The sequence below is a fragment of the Musca domestica genome, unplaced genomic scaffold (assembly GCF_030504385.1).
Source record: "Musca domestica strain aabys unplaced genomic scaffold, Musca_domestica.polishedcontigs.V.1.1 58, whole genome shotgun sequence".
Classification (NCBI taxonomy): Eukaryota; Metazoa; Arthropoda; class Insecta; order Diptera; family Muscidae; genus Musca; species Musca domestica.
Window position 1 is genome coordinate 714126 of NW_026712360.1, and position 23855 is coordinate 737980.

Below are 23855 nucleotides of genomic sequence, written 5' to 3' on the forward strand. Positions count from 1 at the left end.
AGTAAGAAGTTTTATTGGAGTTGCAGGTTGGTACCGGAGATTCATCCGAAATTTCTCGGAATTGACGGCCCCTCTAACCAACCTGATAAAAAAGGACAAGAAGTTTGTGATAAGTAAGGAGGCTTTGGACAGCTTCCATAATGTCAAGTATGCACTAACTCGTGCTCCAGTTCTAGTCCATCCAGATTTCAAAAGACACTTCTTTATACAATGTGACGCGTCAAATGTTGGAATTGGAGCGGTGTTGTTCCAAAAAGACGATAGTGGCAACGAACGACCTATAGCTTTCTTTTCACAAAAGCTTAATAGTGCACAATCCAACTATAGTGTTACTGAAAAGGAGTGCTTGGCGGCCATAATGGCAGTCAAACGCTTCCGACCGTACGTTGAGCTAATGCCCTTTACCATCATTACTGACCACGCAAGCCTGAAGTGGTTGATGTCATTGCGAGATTTAAACGGTAGATTAGCGAGATGGGCTTTACAACTTCAGATGTTTGATTTTAAAATAGAACACAAGAAGGGTTCTGAAAATATAGTTGCCGACACCTTGTCGAGGTTAGTAGAAGAGATACTGATGCCTGAAGACGTGGTAGGATTCGATACTGTGGAGTTTGAGTCAGAAACTTATTTAGAAATGATCAAAACTATCCTCGAAAATAAAGAAAAATTTCCAGATATAAAAGTAGAACATGGATTTGTTTTTAAGCGTACAGCTCCACGAGCTGATATGGAATTGGAAGAATATGAGTTTAAACTCTGGGTACCAGAAAATTTAACAACCACTCTTATTAAAATGGCTCATGAACCTGAGGATAAATCCCATGGGGGTATAAAGAAGACATTAGGTCACCTACGACTAAAATACTACTGGCCTAACATGGCAATACACGTCCGGAATTTTGTAAAGAACTGCAATATTTGTCGGGAATGCAAAAGTTCGAATCAACATATGATGCCCCAAATAGGAAATGAAGTTCAGACTGACCGACCGTTCCAGAAGCTGTACGTGGACTTTCTGGGAAAGTATCCTCGGTCCCGTAAAGGAAACGCATATGTCTTAGTGGTGGTTGACCATCTAACAAAATTTGTTTTTCTAAAACCGATGAAAGAAGCTACCAGCAAGAATGTAATCTTCTTTTTAATTGAAAACGTGTTTCAACAGTTTGGTGTGCCGGAGGTCATACATACAGACAATGGTAAACAATTTGTATCCAAGGATTTTGAAAAACTAATGGAGGAATATAAAATAGCCCATTTGAAAACAGCATTTTACTCGCCTCAATCAAATGCGGCGGAAAGAGTAAACCAAAGCGTGTTAAATGCTATACGCTCTTACTTAAATAATGACCACACCAATTGGGACTTAAACCTTGCTAAAATCGAATTGGCTTTAAGAACCTCTGTTCACTCAGCGACTGGCGTGACACCATTTTTTGCTCTTTTTGGGCATAACATGTTCACCTGTGGCAGAGATTACAAACTTGCAAGAAAATTAAAAGCTCTAAGCGATGGGGAGTTACTAATTCTGGATAAAGACGATAGAGTTAGTATAATTAGGGACATTATTAAACAAAATTTACACAATGCCTATGAAAGAAGTGCACTACGGTATAATAGAAAGGCCAGAATAGTACGGTTTCGTCCGGGTCAGGAGGTATTTAAAAGAAATTTTGTCTTGAGCAAGTTTCAGGATAACAGAAATGCCAAATTCTGTAGAAAATTTACCAAATGCCGAGTCGCAGAAGTTCTAGGGAATAATATGTATCGGCTGGAATCATTAAAAGGGGATCCTCTTGGCGTCTATCACGCTAAAGACATTAAGCAATAAATAATGAAAGACAAATAAACAGAAGATTACTCTAATGGCAATATTTCTTTACGTGCAATATTAAAGTAAGTTGTGTTTCGGTCTTTAATTATTTATTTAAAATTATTATTTTTCTAAATGTACAGTGTTTAATGTTCCCTCTGTGATAGCATATACATATTTATGCTCAAGAACAACTGTGATATTTTATTAGGATAAATCCGTTTAGTCGTAAGATAAAGTTCCCTTCTTAAGTCTTTTGTTTTAATGCCCGGCTAACTCCTGCTAAAAGCTTTACAGTCTTTTCCAAGGTTCAGTATAGTGTGAGGGAGAAATAAAAGTGTGGGTGTAGCCTACGTTGGGCGCATCGAACCAGAAAGGCCATTAATGAAGTTGCAATGAAGTTTCCTAGTCGGGAAAAGTAATGGCTATCTTGTGCTTATGGATTGCATAAGTACTTGTTAGCGATTATTTTTCTCTAATATTCTGCAGATAGTTTTAACATTAATGATTAGTATGAAACAAGGGCATTGTTTTGGTCCTTGTTTCTTAATATGTAGGTTAACTTAACATTAAGAAAATTGTAGCCTCATGGGTGAAGCTCTCCGGGGTAATCGAATGTAGGAACAAATTAAAAGATGACAATAAGTCCAGTAATACTTTAGTATATGAAACAATTCAGGAAACTTTGCGAATATCGCTCTTGCCCTTTGGGCTATCGTTTGATTTAAGGAAATTGTAATATTGTTATAAACTAATGATAGTGCAATTTAATTTAGTATAGTGTAGAGTATATAAAAGGACTAGGAAACAAATATTGTAAGGAATTTAAGGAAATAATGACCAATAGGTGGACATTCCTTATGACCCTCACACTGTGGTTTCGTCAGTTTCCTTGGAAACCCCAGAGTTTTGTTGAGGGTAGCAGTGAGATAGTAAACGACAGCTGGAATTAAGGAAAAGGGACGGGTAGGAGATTGGGGGACAACATTCCGATTTTCTCGGCATAAGCAACAGACAAGCTAGACAGTATATATGCCATAGCCTGTTCAGTTCATGCCTGAAACATAAATAAAATCATATAGTTAGCCAACGAGTTTCAGTTAGGCAGAGTCGACTGTAACGCTGGCTAACATAATTGGGTACCTTAGCCCAAACCGAATATTTTAAATACCTGAAGGTGACGGATACCATCCAGGCTTATGGTAGAAGGGCAGGAGTCCAAATTGTGTGCAGCACCTGGTTTTCAAGCCGTATCTCCTGGTACGCATCATATGATGCAGTTTTCAGGAGGGTGGGAAGACGTGTGCTCATCCGGTGCTTTGAACGCGAGCAAAATTGAATTGCTGGTTTGGGGTTTCTTTTTCTTTCTGACCACAATATTTTTACTTCGCCTTAGAATGCGAGCAGAATATATTTGCTTGTTGGGTTTTTTTTGCCCGCGAGATTTTTTTATTTTTATATTTGTCCGTATTAATTTTATTGCTGCTGATACCACCAGTACCAAGTGGTGGTATGAAAACAGCTGTTTGTGGAACTTGTTCGTTTTGACAGGCCGGTGTTGGAAAGGTTGTGTATTGGAGTTATGTGTTGAGTAGAAGTATGGAAGAGCGTGCGTAAGAGCGTACGTAAGAGAATTACGCACGTAAAATGAGCCAAAAAAAATATGAACATTTCAAGGCCATGCGACCATTGAACTTGGACCGTTGTTCAAGCATGAACATTTTGTTGGTAATAGGGAACAATTCTAAGGGCACCAGAGAGTATGATGTTCTCAAAAAAAAAAAAATAACTTGAGAAAAACAACCAATGATCGTAAGTTTATACGCTGTGGTATAAGGCGATACAAATTATTTGCTCAGAAGTCGTAGAATAAGCAGCAACTCATTTCAACTTGATAAAAAAAAAATAATAAATACACATATATATATATATATATATATATATATATATATATATATATAATACGGTTAACGCATAAAGATTTGGAATCATTAAAAACCGTTTTAAATTTTGAAACAATTTTAAAGTCAACTTTTGAAAAAAAAATACAAGTTTGAATAATTAGTTTTAACTTGTGCGGAATATACCTGAATGTAAGTGTGGTTGATTTAGACCGTCTGTGTTTTTTTTAATGTGGTGTGTTTTCTAAATAGAGCGAATTGTTTTGGCCAAATATAACGAAACCACAAAATTCGAATTATCGGAGCAAAGCGTTTTCATACGTGGTACGCCGGATTTTGGTGCGCACCTTTGTATCCGTGGCTCACCGTGTGGATAAGGTGGAACTCGAAGAGAACCAATTATAAATACACACCAAGTTCCACTTGGCGTCCACCGGCTGAGAGTGGTGATAGAGTCCACTTGGCGTCCACCGACTGAGAGTTGTGGAAGAGTGGATCCAAAAAAAAAAAAAAAAAAACAAACAGCTAAGTGATAGCATATTTTAAGGAGTTGCTCGATATTGGCGAGTTTATGTTTTGTTGTGCGTCTGTGTGTGTTCTAGTTAGCTTTCTGTTACTTTTAAGATTTTATATATATATTTTTTTTTTGTTTGCTTATTCTAATTTTAATAATATATTTTGTAACTAAATGAATTGCATTAGGGATCTACTCTTAAACAAGGCAAGTTAGTCCATTAGAAATAATTACTAGGAGGAGCTCTAACTGGTGAGGAATTTCTAAAGTAGGACATAACAAAATTAAGGTTAGACCCAGGAAAATTTTCAAATTCATTTTTTTTATCATTTTTCAATGTGTTAAAAAAAAAAGGCAATGCATTATTATACAGTAAATTTAATTTCATAATTTTAAAGTTTTTTTTTTATTATTAAATATTTGTAGTTAAATCTGAAAAGAAAAAGAAAACAAATTTCATGATAGAAAATTAATATTATTTAAATTAGTATGTCTAAGCATTTTAATATGTAATAAATGTAAGATTAGTATTGAAAATGATGTGTTAGTTTGTCTTGAAGGAAGGGGAAAAGGGATAAGGATGGATATGTAGCGGCAAAGGAATATATGTCGTTGGTGCTGAAAAAAGGGGTTCTGAGGAACATTAGGTTGGGTGGGTGATGAAGGGGGCTAGTATTCTAGACCCCCGAAAATGTTGGTTATTGGTTCAAATTGTTTTAGCATGTTTAGTCCATTTTGTTGCAGTTTTTCGTTTACTTGTTATGCCCTCAAGTGTCATAGGGTTGCTGAACCACGACCCATTTACAAATTAGCCGGGACCGACACGTTTTGAAGGAGGAAACATAACAACCTACACATACACACATAAGTACGTATGTCATCTAATGAAATTAATCTTAATTTCACGTATTGTCTAACCACCTCCAGCTCATTTTTTTCCATGGTATGGTCACAAGTGCCCAACTCAATTTAATCTTTCAATTTCAATTGCTCTTTTATTAACCATAAATAGCTCTGTTTGAAATTTAACTCATCTAATTGTTACCTAAGATTCACAAATTTGTCATTGAAATGTATTCCCCCTCCCCAGCATCATTCTATATTTATTAGTTTATTTATTAAAAAACCAGATATTTTATTCAAAAAAAAAAAAAAAACTTTTACTTTCGCAAATTGGTAGCCGAAAACCTGTGAATTGCATTGAGCATAGACAGACAGGCAGAGTAGAGCAAGCAGACCTTATGATGTCACCAACAATTATAAATTAAACGAATGACAAATGGGTTGGTTGTTTACCAAATCGTGGCTCTTGTTTATTGGACAAAATACAAGTCATGACGTCATGGCCTCATAATCTGTGGCACAACTCGATGTGCTTCAATGGGTATTTATTTCTTTTCGCTTGGTTTATTGCTATTTTTGTTGACTCCACCAATAAAATTCTATGTTGCATTTTTAGTGGCTGCGACGTAGTGACATCAGTTCTAAGGCGTAAATGAATTTCGTCGTTCGGTACGCAAAACAAGGTTCATTGAACGCAGCTCTAAAAACGGAACAAATGCCATAGATGGAAGGAAGATAGATGAATAAAGAGAGAGTGACAGAGGGGGGTTGGCAAGCGATGGTATGTTGTAGTGTAGCGGCAATGAGTCACACGCCTTTCATTCTAAACGCAAACACGGAATTGCATGTCGTCTGTTTTCGTTTTTCTTCCTACCACTAATGCTAATGAATTTCCCAATACAGTATTCGTCGTCGGTTTTCTACTACCCTGACGACTACGCCCAATTACCATAACCTCCTAACCGAGATGTAGGACAGTATTAATTTCCCTCCCATAAATACATTGAATAATAAAAAGCCTCTTGGAAATTTATGTTAGATTAGAACATTGTTTTTTTTATTTGTTATTTTCGAAACTTTTCTCTTGTTTTAAGATGTTGGATTGATTGGTAGTTTTTTAGTTTAGTTTTCTTCCACTTCAGCCTCTTGTTCTTCTTCGAATTCTGCATCTTCGTCAGCGGTAGCTTCTTGGTATTGTTGGTATTCGGAGACCAAGTCGTTCATGTTGCTTTCGGCTTCTGTGAATTCCATTTCGTCCATACCCTCACCAGTGTACCAATGCAAGAAAGCTTTCCTGCGGAACATAGCGGTGAACTGTTCCGAGATACGTTTGAACAATTCTTGGATAGCGGTCGAGTTGCCAATGAATGTTGCGGACATTTTCAAACCTCTGGGTGGGATGTCACACACGGCTGTCTTTACGTTGTTGGGGATCCATTCGACGAAGTAGGAGCTGTTCTTGTTCTGGATGTTAAGCATTTGTTCGTCGACTTCCTTCATGGACATGCGACCACGGAAGATGGCAGCCACGGTCAAGTAACGTCCATGACGAGGATCACAAGCGGCCATCATGTTCTTGGCGTCGAACATTTGTTGTGTGAGTTCGGGGACTGTGAGAGCGCGGTATTGTTGCGAACCTCTGGAGGTAAGAGGAGCAAAACCAGGCATGAAAAAGTGAAGACGGGGGAAGGGAACCATGTTGACGGCCAATTTACGGAGATCAGCATTCAATTGGCCGGGGAAACGCAGACATGTAGTTACGCCAGACATGGTCAGCGAAACCAAATGGTTCAAATCGCCGTATGTGGGTGTGGTGAGTTTCAAGGTGCGGAAACAGATGTCGTAGAGGGCTTCATTGTCAATGCAGTATGTTTCGTCTGTGTTTTCAACCAACTGATGGACAGACAGTGTGGCGTTGTAGGGTTCTACGACTGTGTCTGATACTTTGGGGGAAGGTACAACGGAGTATGTGTTCATGATTCTGTCGGGGTATTCTTCGCGGATCTTGGAAATGAGCAAGGTACCCATGCCAGAGCCGGTACCACCGCCCAAAGAATGTGTCAATTGAAAACCTTGTAAGCAATCGCATGACTCAGCCTCCTTTCTGACAACATCCAACACAGAGTCGACCAACTCTGCACCTTCTGTGTAATGACCCTTGGCCCAGTTGTTACCGGCACCAGATTGTCCGAAGACGAAGTTGTCTGGGCGGAAAATCTGTCCGAAAGGTCCTGAGCGAACTGAATCCATGGTACCGGGTTCTAAATCGACCAAGACAGCACGGGGTACATATTTGCCACCGGAGGCTTCATTATAGTATACATTGATGCGTTCCAATTGCAAGTCACTGTCGCCATGGTAGGCACCAGTGGCATCAATGCCGTGTTCGTCGGAGATGATTTCCCAAAACTGTAAAACAACAAAAAAAGAAAAGGCGTTAAATAAATGACTAAAGTATTTCGTAATAGTTTAATGTATACAAGTAAAAAAAAAAGAATGTAACACAATGATCCTACCCTACCTCAAAAACCTTCTATGTACATGTATGTACCCAGCCGGGTATATAGAGAATTGGTGCAGTGATACATACACGCCTTTTATATACACTAGAATTACATTATGTAGGTATGTGTCTATACATTGTCTTTGCAGACTATGAAAATTCTGATGAGTCACCAGATGATGTCCTTTACATTGCCTTGCAGACTGGCAGGCAGGCAGCCCGCCGCCCAGGGGTTGAAAACAGCAGTTCACATGGCAACTGCAAATAACAATGACTCACAGGACATTTTCATGGCTTTATCGATTTACTCTTTTTCCAAGCAACATGACCTTAATAACCAAAAGAAACGTAGGTATACCTACATGGCCGGAGAAACAGGCCATAAAAAGGTTCCATCTTTTTTTCTCTTGACATCACCCAGCCAAATTGAAAAATGAAAACAACAACAAGAAAAAGACTTGAAACAGTTAAGCCCACAAATAAGAAAAACAACTTCAAGAAAACTACTTTGGTTCTGCTGCTACGGCCACTACTATCGCTGACATCACCTTTTCATACAGCCATAAATGGAGAGTTTACCAGCAATGCAGTCAATCAAGCAATTTATGTAGGTTGGTTGGATGGTAGTTGTTATTGAACACAACAAACAACACATAAACAATCCTCTACGATAATAATAATAAAGCAAACTTGAAACGACAGATGTACGACGTCGTCATCTTACGTAGGAGTTAAGTCGTAATCTAGATATGATGTTCAGCAGTTGTCTACCAAAACAACTTGAACCAATCGAGCGAGCAACCAACCAGCCAAGCCAAGCATTCAGTCGAGTCAACCTTAAGCAATTACTCAGAGTTTTTTGCGGAGGTTGAGACTTCAATGAAAAAGGTCATTTAAGTCTGAGATCACCACGCCATATGGTCGCAGCACAACTTGGCTGAGCCTGTCTTATGTTGGTTTATTGGTAATTATCTCCTCTCGATTTTCTATTCCCCCCAACATTAGAAAAGCCAAGTTTCCCACAAGTACCTGTAGTTTTGTGAAACAAACATATAAGTATAGCTAATTGCCTACACCACAAACGAATCTATGGCAGAGCAAGCGGAATTATCAGTAGTAAGCAAGTTATGCAAAATGATGTCATCACCTAAAAGAAGGGAAATAGCCAAACAAACAAACACACACGCATAACTACACCACAAAGCTTCTAATTCATGGAGTTGTTTTTTCTTTTTGCTTTGAAGAAGCCTAGCAAAATGTTCAACTCGAACAACTTGAGTCTATTTAAGGCATTAGAGAATAACAGATAAAGTAATTAAGAATTCCATTGGATACATGAAAGACCGGCCGTCTTTCGCCGTCTGCTGCCCAACATTCCACGGCAGATGTTTTTTTTTACTCAGACATTTCTATATACTTCTCGCTCTACACCTCCTTTTCTACTAACCTACCCCTCAACATTTTACAGTTACATGAAGAATATATAAACCGCACCCAAAGGCCGAATCTTTTCTCGAGTAGCTACATAATTGTGTATACAGCTTTTTTTGCCAGCCAACCAACCTACTATTTTACTACTTTTCGTCGTTCGCTAAAACCAACAAGAGAAACTAAAAGAAAGTAGCAAAGCGGCACCGCCCGGCTTTTCTTCTTATCGAAATATGATTCATTCCGGTGCTGCTGCTGCCGCTGATGGTGGTGGTAATTGCTAAGCAAATTTAAATTCATTTTTGCCATCTATCTTGTATGCTAACTTTCGTGTTATAGAGTGCTGCAAAATCTTAAAAATTTTCGCTACAACTGTACTTGAGCTTATTTTGCTGCTAGCTGGCTGCTTGCTCTGTTATGCTCTTGATATTCGTTTTTTCTTTTCTTTTTGCTTCTATAGGTAGTTTCTTTTTTTTCTTTTGAAAAACTTCAGCGAACAATAATTTTAGATACCGGCCAATTTGTCGGTTTAATAGAAGAGAAAAAAAAAACAAGTTTTGCACATTGCGGCGTCACCACATATAAAAATAGCGGCATTATTAGCAGCAAAGAAGATAGTGCTACAAAATGGCGACTGCCTGCCGCTTCAACATAAAAGTGGAAATTTAAAGAGAAAAACTAACGCACAACCTTTCACTTTTGCAAAAAAAAATATATATATACAAAAACACAAAAATAAAAGATATTTTATCTTTTGTTTGTTTGTACATACCTTAGCTCCGATTTGGTTTCCGCATTGACCGGCTTGAATGTGTACAATTTCCCTCATTTTGAAGTATTTGGTTTATTTAATAAGTTACAATATATAATAAAAAATGCAAATTTGACAAAACTTTCTACGCACAACCACAATGGCGAACTGTCAAACACTTTCTGAAATAAAGAACCCGAAGCGATTTGCTTTTATGCACAGCAGCAACGCCCAAGCAATTGCGCCAACGCCAACGCTTTTGCAGAGCAGAATGCTGCTTTGCAGCAACAGGGTTGTATTTGTGAAATTTCTACTACGTTTTGCCAGCAACAGAGGACAGAGTCGTGTTTGACGTGTTAAACAATGTGGCAATACTGTTATAAAAAATACGGCATTTCTTTAATATTACATAGTCCGGTTCATGGCATAATAATGAGTAATTGTGCCATCATAAATATATAACAGCAATGATTTCATTTATTAAGCATGGAATATAATGAAATATAAAGATGCCCGCAGGGTCCGCAATTTATATTATGTATCTACAATACCCTTATTTAATACAAATTTAACAAATAACAGACTTCAATATAATTTATCCATTGCTCAATTAGAAAGGTTGCTCAACTTCGAAGAAACTACAGAAATACAGACCTGAGGCTATGCCCGCTTCCTTTCAGACTCATTCAAAATTATATTATTTTTAAAGTGAGTTAAATGAAGGGAAAACCGAATGAATTTTCGCTCAAAAATATGATCCAAACTGTTCAATCTTTAAATTTCATGGCTAAATTGGTTAATAGCTTTAATGCGCGAGCCGCAATCTGCATGTCTTCCAAATATTGCTTTTGAAAATATTTTGTTTTCATTTTTCAAAACAATAAATACATACACAAAAAAATTGTAATCAGCTGGTAGCTCTACCTTACCTTTTTATTGTTCCTGTTCTTATACAAGTTTATTATACACAATTCAGAGATGAGAAACCTAGTTTTTATGCAATAAAATTTGGCAAGGCAAATTACACAAAATGACTTTACCTTCTTGATATAACGTCAATAACGTGTTTTCAGATTGGGATAACCAGCTCCGCATTTTTTGCAATTTACCTTACTCTTTTGCAGAATCTGCATTAATTTATTACATTATAATTTTTCGATATAAAAGATAAATCGTTTATCATATACTCTGTTACAGAAATGTAAGAACATAAATGTTTTTACGATACAATACCCCAATGAAAATCCTTAAAAATGCTAGGTAGTAAGCAAAACATTTAGTCTAGTATGAATATCGCATCGACACAGCTCCTGGGACAATGAACTGTTAAAACAATTTTGGAATTGAAAATTTAAATTTGTAAAATGATTGAAATTTGTAAAATATTTCGAAAAATGCATATGATAATAATCTTCGATTAGCTTCGTATAAGAAACCGCATCTAATGCATCTACCTGCATTCTTCTACCATGGGTGCTATGAATTAGGTGACAGTTATTCCACTACCCACTTATCATATTTACGTTACGTGTACGTTACTGAAATGACTAATTCAATTTCCAACAAAATGCCGACTATCTTCTGATGAATAATATTCCAACAACAAGGCGGCATTTTCACAACTTGAAAAACCAATTAAAAAAAAAAACCATGAAGTGTTATTGCCCATAATATTGTTCCATTCCCCAGGCTCCCACAGAAATAAGTCGATGCAAAATGGATAGCCAATATAAGGCATTGAACAAAGAATTGGTGAAAGAAGTCACGTCAATGAGGATGACTGTGGCAGATTATCGAACTGAAATAGTTCATCTGAGGGCAAAACTATTGGAGGCTGAAACTATTGTTATCAGAATGAGAACGAAGTGCTCTTCACTTCTAAAAAGTTTCTTCAAAGATGAATTGGAAATTTTAGACCCCAAATCACCTCTTTTGGAATATTTAAAACATGGGATGCAAACAGTATGCAGTGGTAGGCGAAGCACTCTCTTGGCGGAGGAGACAAGACGATCGAGTTCTGTTATTCAAACACCCAGATCTTTCAATTCTACATCGCCCGTTCGTTCTCAAGCTGATGAACATGAAATGTTAGAAGAGAGTCGGTTAGGATAACTTCTGTAAGATAGTAAGTTTCACATAAATAATAATAAATTTTTACAGAAATGTGGAAGAGTTTGGAATAATTATGGAAGAAATTGAACCCATTTTTGATGCTGGAGAATCGTAAGTACCAAGCACTTCCATATCTGCCACATTATTTAGTTTGTTATCAAAATTTTAGCATTGATGAAACGACACAAAGAGATATAAGTAAATACATGGCAAATATGTCTATGGCCTCCAACACTGACTCAAATGACGATGAGATAGAGCCAGAAGTTCATACTTTGAAAGATGTGACGAATACAATAAATGGAGTTGGGACGTCACCAACAGGGCGGGAATATGTTACTTTAGCCAGAGGCAGATATCGATGCACACCAGCTACACACAACCACATTGAGAGTGATATTGAAGTTGATGAAGTCCGACATTACACGAGTTCAGAAAAAGTGTATCCCTTCTCAACATATTTGCCAATGACCGCTAATGACAGTAAGTCGTTTTCATATGTTTCACCTTTATCTGACTTTTACTTATTTACAGTTGAAATCGGTGACAGTTCATCACAGGATACTTTCTTAAACGGTTCAGCTACTGAAAATTTTCTTAGGGAAAACAGTAGTACTCCAAGTACCATGGAAGAGAACTCGCTAAGAAGGCCACAAAGAAAATGCAAACCAAAATCGCTGAAAGAAATGTTGTTAAATGCTAAGTTAAGAAGGCCATGATATGTTGACGTATACTTAAAGGCTTTTCAATACTTTGTTTTCATATTTACTGTAATATGTCGCTCAAATCTAGTTCTAAAACGTACATCGGTAAATTTGGAAGATGTACAGGACAATTATATCGGAAAAGACTTGTTTTCCAGTTTTTGTCCACATTTTGCATGATTTGCTCATACTTATTGTAAGCACTTAATTAAGAATAAATTATATGTATATTTTATACGGATACATAGAGACATCTGCTGTTTTTTTTAACATTAGTCTAAGCAATAAATGTAATACGTACTACACACATTTCTTTTGCTAAGTATAACTGAAAGTCATATTTTCTCATTTTTTCAGTTTAATCAGCGTTTTTCAACAATTTTTACAAATTTGAATAATTTTTCATTCAAATTTTTAAATTCCAAAAATTGTTTGACAGTTCATTTCACCAGCTGCCGTGTGCATGCGTCTACCTGTAGATTCACCTGTTCCAGAATATAAAATATTTTAATACGATAACGAAATAAATAATCTGGTTTAAGATTGGTGTTTAAATGCTTTTTTGTTTGTTCTTTTAATTTCTCTCAAATTCCCCATCTGTGGATAGCCAACGATTTACCCAGCTTTGGGAAATACCCAATACCGGTAACACTGTTCATGGGTCAAATTTAATTTGTAACTAGTTCCGCGCTCTTTTAGTAAATGTGTCTCATTCATTCGTTTCGTTGGGGACGCCTTTCATTTTAGTTTCCCACGCGCGCATTCGCTCTGTTCTGCAACAACATAACAGGACAAAAGTGCGCGCGCTTTAAATTCTCACCTTAACAAGAACATTGGAATTGGACACATTAGTTGAACAGAAATTTGAAAATACCGTGAGTAAAGTAAGTCGAACAATCGACTATGTGAATAGTCGAGTACTCGGTTTTCACCCAAGTCTATAGTCGAGTTTCACTTTGAGTACCAGAAGTCGATTATTCGATTAATCGAAAGTCGACTTACTAGAAAGCAGAGAAAATAATTTTTGATCGCTGTTGCTGCTGTTTTGTTTAACCATGTCGTCGTCTTTGAAATTAGTAGCTTACGAAAAACTATAAACTATTGTTGTAAATGTAATGAAGACTATTAGCATTCCGTTTTATATTTAGTAAAATTTTCTCGTCGTCTAAAACATGGAGGTAAATAGTGTTTCTACAATGACTATCGACTTGTTGCAACATTCAACACACCTGCCACAAACACGTACAAACAAACACTTCTTATTGGAGTTGAACTTGCCACGAAGAGAACTTGCCACGCAGAAACAAAAGTATTTTCTGGCTGGCTGGCCAATTCGAAATCAAGTCATCAAATCGTCGATTGATTGTGAATAAAAACTAAGACAATACAATTACCGTTATTTTATGATACGACGAGATACAATGCGTGTGTTTATGTGTGTGTGTCTATATTTATGTTTTCTCTTGTTTATTTAGATAGGTAATAAAAAACCTTTATGTTTTGTCCCAATTAATACGCTGAGCGATGTCCAACCAATACGTTGCTGTTCATTCAGTGAAGATGGTCTACTCTATGCTGTGGGTTCCAATTCGAAAACCTTACGAATTTGTCTCTATCCCCCACAGATCAACAATATAAGGTAGTTATTGTGTGTTAATCTTTACCTTTCCCCTAATATTGTCTAATATATTTTGTTTTTAGTAAACCAACACAAACGAGCGTGATTTTTAAACGTACCAAACACCACAAGGGATCGATCTATTGCTTATCGTGGTCTAGGGATGGACAGTTTATTGCCAGCGGTTCCAATGACAAAACAATTAAAATTATCAAATACAGCAGTGAAAACAAGCAGCTGGAGGGTCGCGAATTGGAGCTGACCATGCACGATGGCACTGTTCGGGATTTGTGTTTCATGAATGAATCCTCAACAGAGAGAAAGGTATTGGTCAGCGGTGGTGCTGGAGACTGTAAAGTGTATATAAGTGATTGTGGTGTTTTAACACCAATGCAGGCGTATGCTGGACATTCTGGTCATATATATTCGTTATATAGCTGGGAGAACAATATGGTTGTAACCGGATCACAGGTATGAGTCGAATAATTAACATTTCACAGAATAAAAACTAAGGTGGTGGTTTGGATGCTTCACTCTCTAGTATTACTTTTATCAAATGATCCGCTAATGAATCCCGAAACATATTCATCCAATATTCCTATTTCCGAATCTAAAGGATAAAACCGTTCGTTTTTGGGATATACGTGTTCCAGAATGTATTAACAGCGTATTGCCCGGTAGCTATTATGATGCAATGGGATCTCCCGTGACAGCAGTTTGTGTTGATCCAACGGGCAGGCTATTGGTGTCAGGTCACGAAGATGCCTCCTGTGTGCTACACGACATTCGTCGTAATCGCCAAATTCAATGCTTCCAACCCCACTCTGCAGATATAAGGTATGTTGAGGAATTCTACTTTGATCCAGCCTAGAATTTATCTCATCTCTTTTTTTAGATCAATACGCTTTTCGCCCTCGGCCTACTACTTGCTTACATGTGGTTATGACAATAAAATAGTTCTCACCGATTTGCAGGGCAATTTAACTTTATCCCTACCATCCGTTGTGGTAGGAGAGCACAGTGACAAAGTTATATCGGCTAGATGGCATCCCAGAGATTTCTCAATATTGACAACATCGGCTGATAAAACTGCCAAATTGTGGGCTATACCAAATATCTAAGAAAGATAAGGTACTCTATACCAAAAACAAGATAAAAATGAGCAAGAGGTATGGATGGACGTCTAGATGTAACATATAAGCAATCAAAAAGTCTGTTTAGTAATAAAATGAATCAAAACATTTCCAGTTCTTATTTTTCAACCAACAAACTTCTTTTGCCTAGATTTTAAGTTTATTTATTTTTCTGCCAATCTTTAAATAAAATAAAAAAAAAACTAAAGAAACAAGACAATGACTTTTGACCCTTAAATACCATAAAAACATATTAAGTAAACAACACCTTCGTGTTTGGTTAGTTGTATTATTATTTGCACATTACTTTATTAAGTGATTTTTGTAGAATAAACCTATAACAATTCATACTGACGAAGGTGCATTCTTTGAATTATGTCTCGACAATCATTGAATACTCGCTTGATATTCTCAGTATCTACAGCACATGTAAAATGGGGATAGCAATAATGTTTCCCATCACCACTAGCAGTAGAGATACGCTAAAAAATGTACAAAGCCAATTAGAATGGATAAATATAAATAAGGAATACAAATGTCGATGGCGTACCAAAAACTCATCACGTATGAAATACTTAGCTCTTATGACTTCAGGATCATCTCCGGACTCGATTATTGCATCACCTAGGGAGGATAAGAAAATGATTGATTACGGCATGCCAAATGTTATCAAGTTTTTTTAATCTTACTTGGTGTTTGATATTTATTGAACTCGGCAAAATAATCCGAGAGTTTGCTTTTTCCAGCTTTTATTTTTTCAGCTAACAAATCTTGTTTGTTGAGAAATAGAATAACAGATATTGTGCGCAACCATCTAAAAGTACATAAAAGCAGATTAGTTATTACCAAAATCCTCTCGTCGACCTTCAAAAAGCAGTTACCTATTATTCCAAATGCTTTTAAATAATTCCAAGGATTCCCGTAATCGATTTTGTGTTGGATCCTCACGTAAAACCATATTATAGCTAGAACATGCGGTCACAAATATAATTGCAGTAACGTCATTAAAGCATTGTATCCACTTTCGACGTTCGTCCCTTTGGCCTCCCACATCAAACATGCTGTAGAACAATTCAAAGAAAAGGAATATTTAATTGCGGGCCATACAAACAAATATAGCGAAAACTTACTGAAAATTGACTTTGTCAACTTGAAATCTTGTTTCAAAAATACCAGAAGTTAGTACACGACACCGCAATATATCCTGTTCATTAGGTGTGTAGTTGGGTTGTTTTATTATGCTTACTCGATCCAGAAAGCTGAAGTAAATTAAAAAAGGAAAGTAGTTAATTTTCAATTGGCCTTTCGTTTTGAGTTGCATTGCATCTCTAACTTACTACTTTGCACAATCAATTAATTGATATTCATTTGATCTTTCATAAGTCGCCAATACACCTCTATCCTTCCACAATTCTTCTGTGTGCTCATAAAATTCAGGAGGATAGTTGAAATCAGGACCTGCATTTGAAAATAGTAAAAAATAAATCGAATTCAAAACAGTTAATTTTTAAACGTGTTTTCTCTTAAAGACATACTCGAAGCATAATCCTGTATGTACTCGACTCGGATCTCGTTCTCCTTCTTCTCTAAAGGTATAGGTGGATTCAATGTGCTCATTGCACCAGTAATAGTCTGTGGAATTAAAATGGAAAAGGGAACATTAAAAGTGTTAATTGAAATGTATATGAGAGCTATATCCAAATCTGATCTGATCTTGAAAAAATTTGGCAGAGGTATTTCTGGGCTGTATCTGATATCTGGTACCAAATATCATTGTTGTGAAGTGCTTATTACGAATGTAGGGAAATTAAACAACAAATCGGATTAAACATATGCTTGGGAGCTATAGCTATATCTGAACCGATTTTCGATTTTTTATGTACCTGCTTCTAGACTGAATTCGGCCGGGTGTACTAAAATTTCATTTCATTTCATTTATTTATTTATATGTTGCAATGAAAAAGCCATTAGGCCAATAAGTATCACAACTATCAAAACTACAAAAGTGTACTCCAAAATAAAAAAAAAAAAAACATCTTAAAAATATTACATAGTGTATCTTAAAGTAACCTAAGAAATCATATGTAAAATATGGACAAAAAGGCTCCCCAGCCAATGAAAATAAATTTAAGTCTATTGCTGGTAATAAAAAAAAACAATATTTAATCAAACGATACAGTATCGTCAATATCATTAACAAACAAATTGTTAACCTCCATTTGCCTCTACAAAGTTTTCAAACATGCGGCGAAAAACACCGCGGGAAAACGAGAATTGTCGTAGCTCAGCTGGAAGCTGATTCCAGATTCGTGCGGAACGAACTATGAAAGATCTTTCATATAGAGACGTAGAAAAATGAGGGAAAATTATTTGCGTATTCCTAGTAGACCGAGAGAACACTAGCCGATCTCGCTGAAAACCAGGAAGATTTAAACAGATACATTTATATAGAAATGAAACCACGCGTTGTTTAACAAAAGTAGAGAATGACACTCCTAAAAAGAGGACTGCATGCGCAGAAATATGGTCAAAACGACGCAAATTATAAACATATCTTACAATGATGTTAAAAAGTTTTTCTAATTTCATTAAATACTCATGTGTTGTACCAGAAATCACTTCAATACAGTAGGAAATTACCGAAAATAACATAGAATGAGCAAGATTTCTCTTTACAAATAAGGGCAAATAGAAATCAGTTGAGTGTAATTTTCGGAGCATATTTATAACTTTGGGGTACAGTGCATCAATATGCAAAGAAAAATCAAGCTTGGCATCAAGAACAACACCTAAACAATTTATGCGGTCAACAACAGAACATTTGGTCAAATATTGGTCATTTGGTACACAATTAACCCGAAATCGCTTGAAGATATATGGGAGCTGTATCCAAATCTTAGCCGATATCGATAAAATTAGGCAAAGGTATTTCCGAGCTCTATAGGATATCTGGTAACAGATATCATTGTTGTGAAATGGATATTACGAATTTGAGGGACTTAAACACAAAATCGTATAAAACATATATAAGGGACCTTTTATCATCAAATTTGAAGTACCTGCTTCTAGACTGAATTCGGTTGGATGAACCAAAATTCAGGACATTTGACCAAATATTAGCCATTTGTTGCACAATTAACCCGAAATCGGTTGAAGATATATATGGGAGCTATATCCAAATCTGAACCGATCTTGATGAAATTTGGCAAAGGTATTTCCGAGCTCTATAGGATATCTGGTACCAAACATCATTTTTGTGGGGTGCATATTGCGAATGGAGGGAACCTAAACACCAAATCGGATGAAACATATATAGGGGAGCTGTAGCTATATCTGAACCGATTTTCTTCAAATTTGATCTTGATGAAATTTGGCAAAGGTATTTCCGAGCTCTATAGGATATCTGGTACCAAACATCATTCTTGTGGGGTGCATATTGCGAATGGAGGGAACCTAAACACCAAATCGGATGAAACATATATAGGGGAGCTGTAGCTATATCTGAACCGATTTTCTTCAAATTTGATGTACCTGTTTCTAGACTAAATTTGGTCGGATGTACAAAAAATCAGGACATTTGGCCAAATATTGGGGATTTGGTGCATAATTAACCAGAAATCGGTTGAAGATATATATGGGAGCTATATCCAAATCTGAACCGATCTTGATAAAATTTAGCAGAGTTATTTCTGGGCTGTATCTGATATCTGATGCATCATTCTTTTGGGGGTGCATTTTACGAATGTGGGGAACTTAAACACCAAATCGGATGAAACATACATATGGGAGCTGTAGCTATGTCTAAACCGATTTTCATTAAATTTGATGTACTTGCTTCTAGACTGAATTCGGTTGAATGTGCCAAAATTCAGATTATTCGGACTTATATTGGCAATTTGGTGCACGATTTACCCGAAATCAGTTGAAGATATATGCGTGCCACATCTAAATCTGATCCGATTATCGCCATTTTCAATAGGGTTCGTCCTTGGGCCAAACAAATATTGTTTGGAAAATTCCATCTCAATCGGATAATAAATGCAACCTGCACATGGACAAACGGGCTTACGTGCATAAATCGACTCAGAAAGTGATTCTATGAAGATCGTCAAAAGTTACTATGAGTCTATCTCGCTTCCTTCTCCCTGTTACAAACAAATGCACAAAGACATAATACTCTTACCCCTATGTGGTGTAGGGTATAAAAATCCTTCATGTATCCTCGCCATACGCACAGTCTAGGTATATAGATATTCAAAACATAATCCAAGCACTCACCAAGATAGCATCACGGATATTCTTTTTGATGTCGTCGATTTTTTGTTTTTTCTCCTGCTCCGAAAATCCATCCACGTGCAATATACGCATCTGCTTGACAATTGTCGATTTCCCAGATTCACCAGCTCCTAGCAACAAAAGTCTATGGGTGGCCCTATAGAGCTGTTTGTCCTTTTGTAGTTGTTTGGAAATTGCATCGCTGCGTCGTTTCTGGCTCCTCGTGTCTTCGGAATTTATGTCGGATTGCTTGGAGCTGGGTGAACCAAAGCAGCCCATTGCAGACCAAGGAATCCACCAGCACGCTTCTCTACCTTCTTGTGTACCGTCGGGAGACTCGGCGCCCCCGTTTTCTTCGTTTTGAGCCAGTCTAAATAAAGCTGCTCTGGCCTCGGAAAGTTTTCTTAAATATTGCTCGGTTTAGTTAGCCAGTTTGGTAGTTGTTGTTTTGCTTAGTATATTGTAAGCGTAGCTTCTCTTTGCTTTTCTTGTTGTTGCTTTATATCCTGCTGCTGCCTGTCTGCCTTGTTGTTTGTCTTTCGCTTTCGTGCCAGTAGTAGTCAAAATGTTGCAAAGTAATGTGTAGTAATCTATGTAGTCTTCCTCCCCAAGGTCCCCCGGTTTTGTGTCTATTCTTTGTTTTGTGTCTTTCAGAAGCTTTAGGTACAGTCGATTAGATTTGTGCAATGAAATTTGTGCTATGTTAAATCTGAAAAGAAAGAAGGACATCAAAATATGCAGTTAAGCCATTAATCAAAACATAAGTAAATAAACAATTATGGGCTGACTAAAGCAAGGCGTTTGCGCCAAAGTGTATGCGTTGACCTCTTCCTGTAACAGGTTGTAGGTCATAGCGACAACTCATTTTAAACAACAGAGCAGAATTGAGGCTTACATTCCAATAAGACAGTGGTCAGTATCTAGTTGGAAATAGCTACAATTAGAATTCTTAACAATAATTTGTTCGGGGGACTTCAACGTCCTTGTGTAATCACCAACTTCAACATTTGCCCCAAAAACTGGCAAGTAATTTATTGATTTCAAAATATCAATTTCACACCTGTCACAATGCTATAACCAAAAATTGACACTTGACTAGAAAACTCCCTGCAAAACTTGCTCAAAAGTACCCACAAAGGTATTGAAGAGGAGCCTGTCATTATGTGTAGATACATAGGTTAGTATATACATATATACCTATATATGGGGGACTTTGTAAAAGAAACTCATGGATATTTTTGATTTTTCGATGATAAATATTCACTTGCATGGTCTATGGATATTTTTTGGAAACATTTGGCAGGAATTTATTTATTTTGCCTTTATAACAAACATAACAAAGTTACAACTTCAGAGATCCAAATACTTGTAGAGACAGACGACACACACGTCTTTGGCATAACAGTATTTCTGTTGTACCTACACCTTCTTCTTGCCATATTAATATACACACACCCTTCACCACCCTCCGAAAATTTGTACAATCAAGTAGTAGCAGCAGCAGTAGCAGCATGACAGATATTGAAAACCAAACCCAACTAGCCAGCCAAGCAGCCAGTGAGTTAAGCAGCAAGCTAATAAACTACTCAACTCCTCGCTATGACAATGAAGTAATATCTTTTCAAAGTGAAATTTTTTTTAATTTATTATTCAATAAGTAAGCCCGATAAATTAATCCCCAAAAATTGGAAAAATATGAATACGACGATTATCTCTGCCTACGCGCCTGTGTCTAAATACATACACTCTATACACTTTTATGTTCGAGGGGTGTAAAAATTTGCGTACGGACGGTCGTTCGGTCGGTAGAAAGACATTATTAACCGTGTGCAGCTTCCTTGTCTTTCTATAACAGCATTTGATGGAATTTTGTTTCTATTTTTCCACATATTTTTGTTCTTTTTTTTTTGAATTTGTCGGATTTTGGGAGACACCATCAGATAGCTGCTACATAATTGTTGGCGATTTTTTGTCGTTTCTTCTACTATAAATCATATATATATGTAGTCGAATATATAACAAAAAAAGAATATATGTACACACATATGTACATATATGTTGTTAACTTTTCTACTTTTCTAAATGCGTACCGAAGAAGAGATTCACATTCGTCGTTAATTTAGCGCATTTCATTCTAATTCTTTTATTTCATTTCATTTCACTTTTACATTTCCATTTTTTCTCTAACCTCTTCACTTTTCTTTTCGTTTTGGACGACGTTTTATGTATATATGCAGCATATATATAAACATTTTATCTTTATGAGGAGAGCAGCCAGCAGCAATTATTGAATGGATATAGTTAAAAATATCATATCATTAATAAAATAATTGTCTCGATAGAGGCCGTCCCGTCCGTTATGGCAAACGACAGCACGAAAGGACGGCGAAGAGCACACACAAATCTAATAAGGTACACATAAATTTGGAAGCACAATAAATCGTGTTTGAACTACTGACAGACACCACCGAAAATAGTTCTTTCTTTGCAATTAAATATCTTGTCTTCTGCCTACTACTAACCAACTAACCAACCAACAAACCTGCCAGCCAGCAGTGTATATAGATATAAATTATTAATATTTTCTTCTCTTTTATTTATCTTCTTGGTTTTGTTGGTTGGTTGGTTGATTGTGTGTTGGGGAGTATGGAGAGCAAATGAATTGACACCAGAATCTATATACTTTTTTCCGTTGTGCACCAACTCTAAACTGAACATCTATTTACACATTGGGCGATGGCAGCTGGAATTTAATTATTTATTCATGTCACCGAACTGTTTCGGTTAAAGATTTGTTTTAATTTTGAATGAGAAAATATTTTTACGATTTTTTACTCACTTTCTTCCGAGTTTCTATGTATTCAATAAGGGATGCCTAGATCGACTTTTGACTGTGTTGCCAATTAAAGAAAAGAAACTACGGCAAAGAGGAACAAAGTTAAAAGTGCTACCAATAAGAAAGACATTTTAAGGAGGAGCGCCTGCAAATCATACGGTGATGATAGCTCAGGGTCTTTGCTTATCGCCGTAAAATGATAACATGGTTTCATAAAATATTTGATTATTTGAAATATTTAGCACGCTAGGAGCAAGACTTTTGCCATCTTTGTTCATGTTTTTATACTTATCTCTTTTGCAAGTAGCATCTCACAATACAAACGTGTAAGACAGTAATAGTTCTAAATTAAGTTAAACATTCACAGTACATATTTTGTTATCGAAATGAAATAAGTCTCAATAAATCGATTACTTACTAATTACTTACAATTAGACTCAAATGCAATCTAATTCCACGAACTCAAATAATTTCTTATCAGAATCATGGTGCAATAAAAAGGTAAGGTGGAGCTACCAGCTGATTACAATTTTTTTCTAAGTGTGCCCGACTTTTGTCAAATTTGTGTATGTATTTATTGTTTTGAAAAATGAAAACAAAATATTTTTAAAACCATTGATACATTGCGGCTAGCATTAAAGCTATTAACCAGTTTAGCCATTAAATTGAAAGATTGAACAGTTTGAATCATATTTTTGAAAGAAAATCCAGGCTTTTTATTAATTTTTCGCGCTATAAAATCGTTTTTAGAAATGCGGGAAAATATGGAAAACAATAAAATAAAACAACTTCTTGTATATAAATTTGAATTTTCCGTATTTTACCTTGTTAAACTTCACTGCGTAGAAAACAGGTTCCCATCTCTGATATTTGTAAATACAATGGATTTATATCATTTGACAATGGAATATAGTCAAATTAGACATTTTGAAAAAACAATTTAAACTAATTATATCACACACTTTACCTTCTTAATTTTACCATGGTATAAGGTAAAGTTAAATAAAAATCCAATCTAATATGGACATGTAGGAGATGGCCGTTATATCTGACCTTAATTATAATAAAACAATTTAAACGTATTTTCAAATATAAGTAGATTTTCATATGTTTTCTTATACGACATCATTCGGAGATTATTTTCATTCAAAATTTTCAATTCCATAATTGGTTGGTAGTACATTGTCCCAGCAGCTGTGTCGATGCGTCTACCTATATTCTTCTACCATGGGTTCCGCACACAACTAATTGCTTGAAATAAATGTCATGAAGCATCGACTTCTTCGCCTAATAATGCATAGCATTTATTTAATTAAATTACCGTGTGTGGACTGGGACTTAATTGAAGTTTGTATCTATACTATATTGTTAATAATAATATCTATACTATATTGTTAATAATAATCCGTGTGTGGACTGGGACT

General features: G+C 36.2%; 4 protein-coding genes across 8 annotated transcripts; 2 read left to right on the forward strand and 2 right to left on the reverse strand.

The window, feature by feature from the left end:
* Positions 1 to 6100: 6100 nt before the first annotated feature.
* Positions 6101 to 9949, reverse strand: LOC101899757 (tubulin beta-1 chain). Its single transcript, XM_005187368.4, has 2 exons — positions 9775 to 9949; positions 6101 to 7480 (listed from the first exon to the last, which is right to left on the reverse strand). Exons 1-2 carry the CDS (start codon positions 9829 to 9831, stop codon positions 6194 to 6196), a joined length of 1344 nt encoding a protein of 447 aa, XP_005187425.1. The 5' UTR covers positions 9832 to 9949; the 3' UTR covers positions 6101 to 6193.
* A 1376-nt stretch (positions 9950 to 11325) lies between these two features.
* LOC131805595 (uncharacterized) lies at positions 11326 to 12876 on the forward strand. Its single transcript, XM_059128934.1, has 4 exons — positions 11326 to 11855; positions 11914 to 11976; positions 12035 to 12348; positions 12400 to 12876. The coding sequence occupies exons 1-4, from the start codon at positions 11470 to 11472 to the stop codon at positions 12582 to 12584; spliced, it is 948 nt and encodes a 315-aa protein (XP_058984917.1). The 5' UTR covers positions 11326 to 11469; the 3' UTR covers positions 12585 to 12876.
* A 671-nt stretch (positions 12877 to 13547) lies between these two features.
* Positions 13548 to 15495, forward strand: LOC131805594 (WD repeat-containing protein 47-like). Its single transcript, XM_059128933.1, has 5 exons — positions 13548 to 13747; positions 14045 to 14208; positions 14271 to 14658; positions 14804 to 15024; positions 15083 to 15495. The coding sequence occupies exons 1-5, from the start codon at positions 13742 to 13744 to the stop codon at positions 15306 to 15308; spliced, it is 1005 nt and encodes a 334-aa protein (XP_058984916.1). The 5' UTR covers positions 13548 to 13741; the 3' UTR covers positions 15309 to 15495.
* A 100-nt stretch (positions 15496 to 15595) lies between these two features.
* LOC131805593 (guanine nucleotide-binding protein G(s) subunit alpha) lies at positions 15596 to 22553 on the reverse strand. 5 transcript variants are annotated; one of them, XM_059128929.1, is made up of 9 exons: positions 22435 to 22553; positions 19599 to 20304; positions 16856 to 16952; positions 16658 to 16778; positions 16451 to 16579; positions 16202 to 16381; positions 16010 to 16134; positions 15871 to 15944; positions 15596 to 15802 (listed from the first exon to the last, which is right to left on the reverse strand). In XM_059128929.1, the coding sequence occupies exons 2-9, from the start codon at positions 19872 to 19874 to the stop codon at positions 15656 to 15658; spliced, it is 1149 nt and encodes a 382-aa protein (XP_058984912.1). In that variant the 5' UTR covers positions 19875 to 20304; positions 22435 to 22553; the 3' UTR covers positions 15596 to 15655. The 5 variants fall into 5 exon arrangements, with proteins under 5 accessions (XP_058984912.1, XP_058984910.1, XP_058984915.1 ...); XM_059128927.1 differs by lacking the exon at positions 22435 to 22553 and adding an exon at positions 22279 to 22425; XM_059128932.1 differs by lacking the exon at positions 22435 to 22553 and adding an exon at positions 22322 to 22340.
* Between the last annotated feature and the right edge of the window lie 1302 nt (positions 22554 to 23855).

Bases quoted from the DNA above. Each gene is read 5' to 3' on its own strand.
- LOC101899757 (XM_005187368.4), bottom strand. From the start codon at position 9,831: ATGAGGGAAATTGTACACATTCAAGCCGGTCAATGCGGAAACCAAATC. The intron at 7,481-9,774 runs GTATGTACAAAC...GTTGTTTTACAG, and splicing joins GAAACCAAATCGGAGCTAAG to TTTTGGGAAATCATCTCCGA.
- LOC131805595 (XM_059128934.1), top strand. From the start codon at position 11,470: ATGGATAGCCAATATAAGGCATTGAACAAAGAATTGGTGAAAGAAGTC. The intron at 11,856-11,913 runs GTTAGGATAACT...AAATTTTTACAG, and splicing joins GAAATGTTAGAAGAGAGTCG to AAATGTGGAAGAGTTTGGAA. The intron at 12,349-12,399 runs GTAAGTCGTTTT...ACTTATTTACAG, and splicing joins GCCAATGACCGCTAATGACA to TTGAAATCGGTGACAGTTCA.
- LOC131805594 (XM_059128933.1), top strand. The intron at 14,209-14,270 runs GTAGTTATTGTG...TTTTGTTTTTAG, and splicing joins CCACAGATCAACAATATAAG to TAAACCAACACAAACGAGCG. The intron at 15,025-15,082 runs GTATGTTGAGGA...CTCTTTTTTTAG, and splicing joins CCCCACTCTGCAGATATAAG to ATCAATACGCTTTTCGCCCT.
- LOC131805593 (XM_059128929.1), bottom strand. From the start codon at position 19,874: ATGGGCTGCTTTGGTTCACCCAGCTCCAAGCAATCCGACATAAATTCC. The intron at 16,382-16,450 runs GTAAGTTTTCGC...ATTGTTCTACAG, and splicing joins GTTGACAAAGTCAATTTTCA to CATGTTTGATGTGGGAGGCC. The intron at 15,803-15,870 runs GTACGCCATCGA...TACATTTTTTAG, and splicing joins TCATACGTGATGAGTTTTTG to CGTATCTCTACTGCTAGTGG.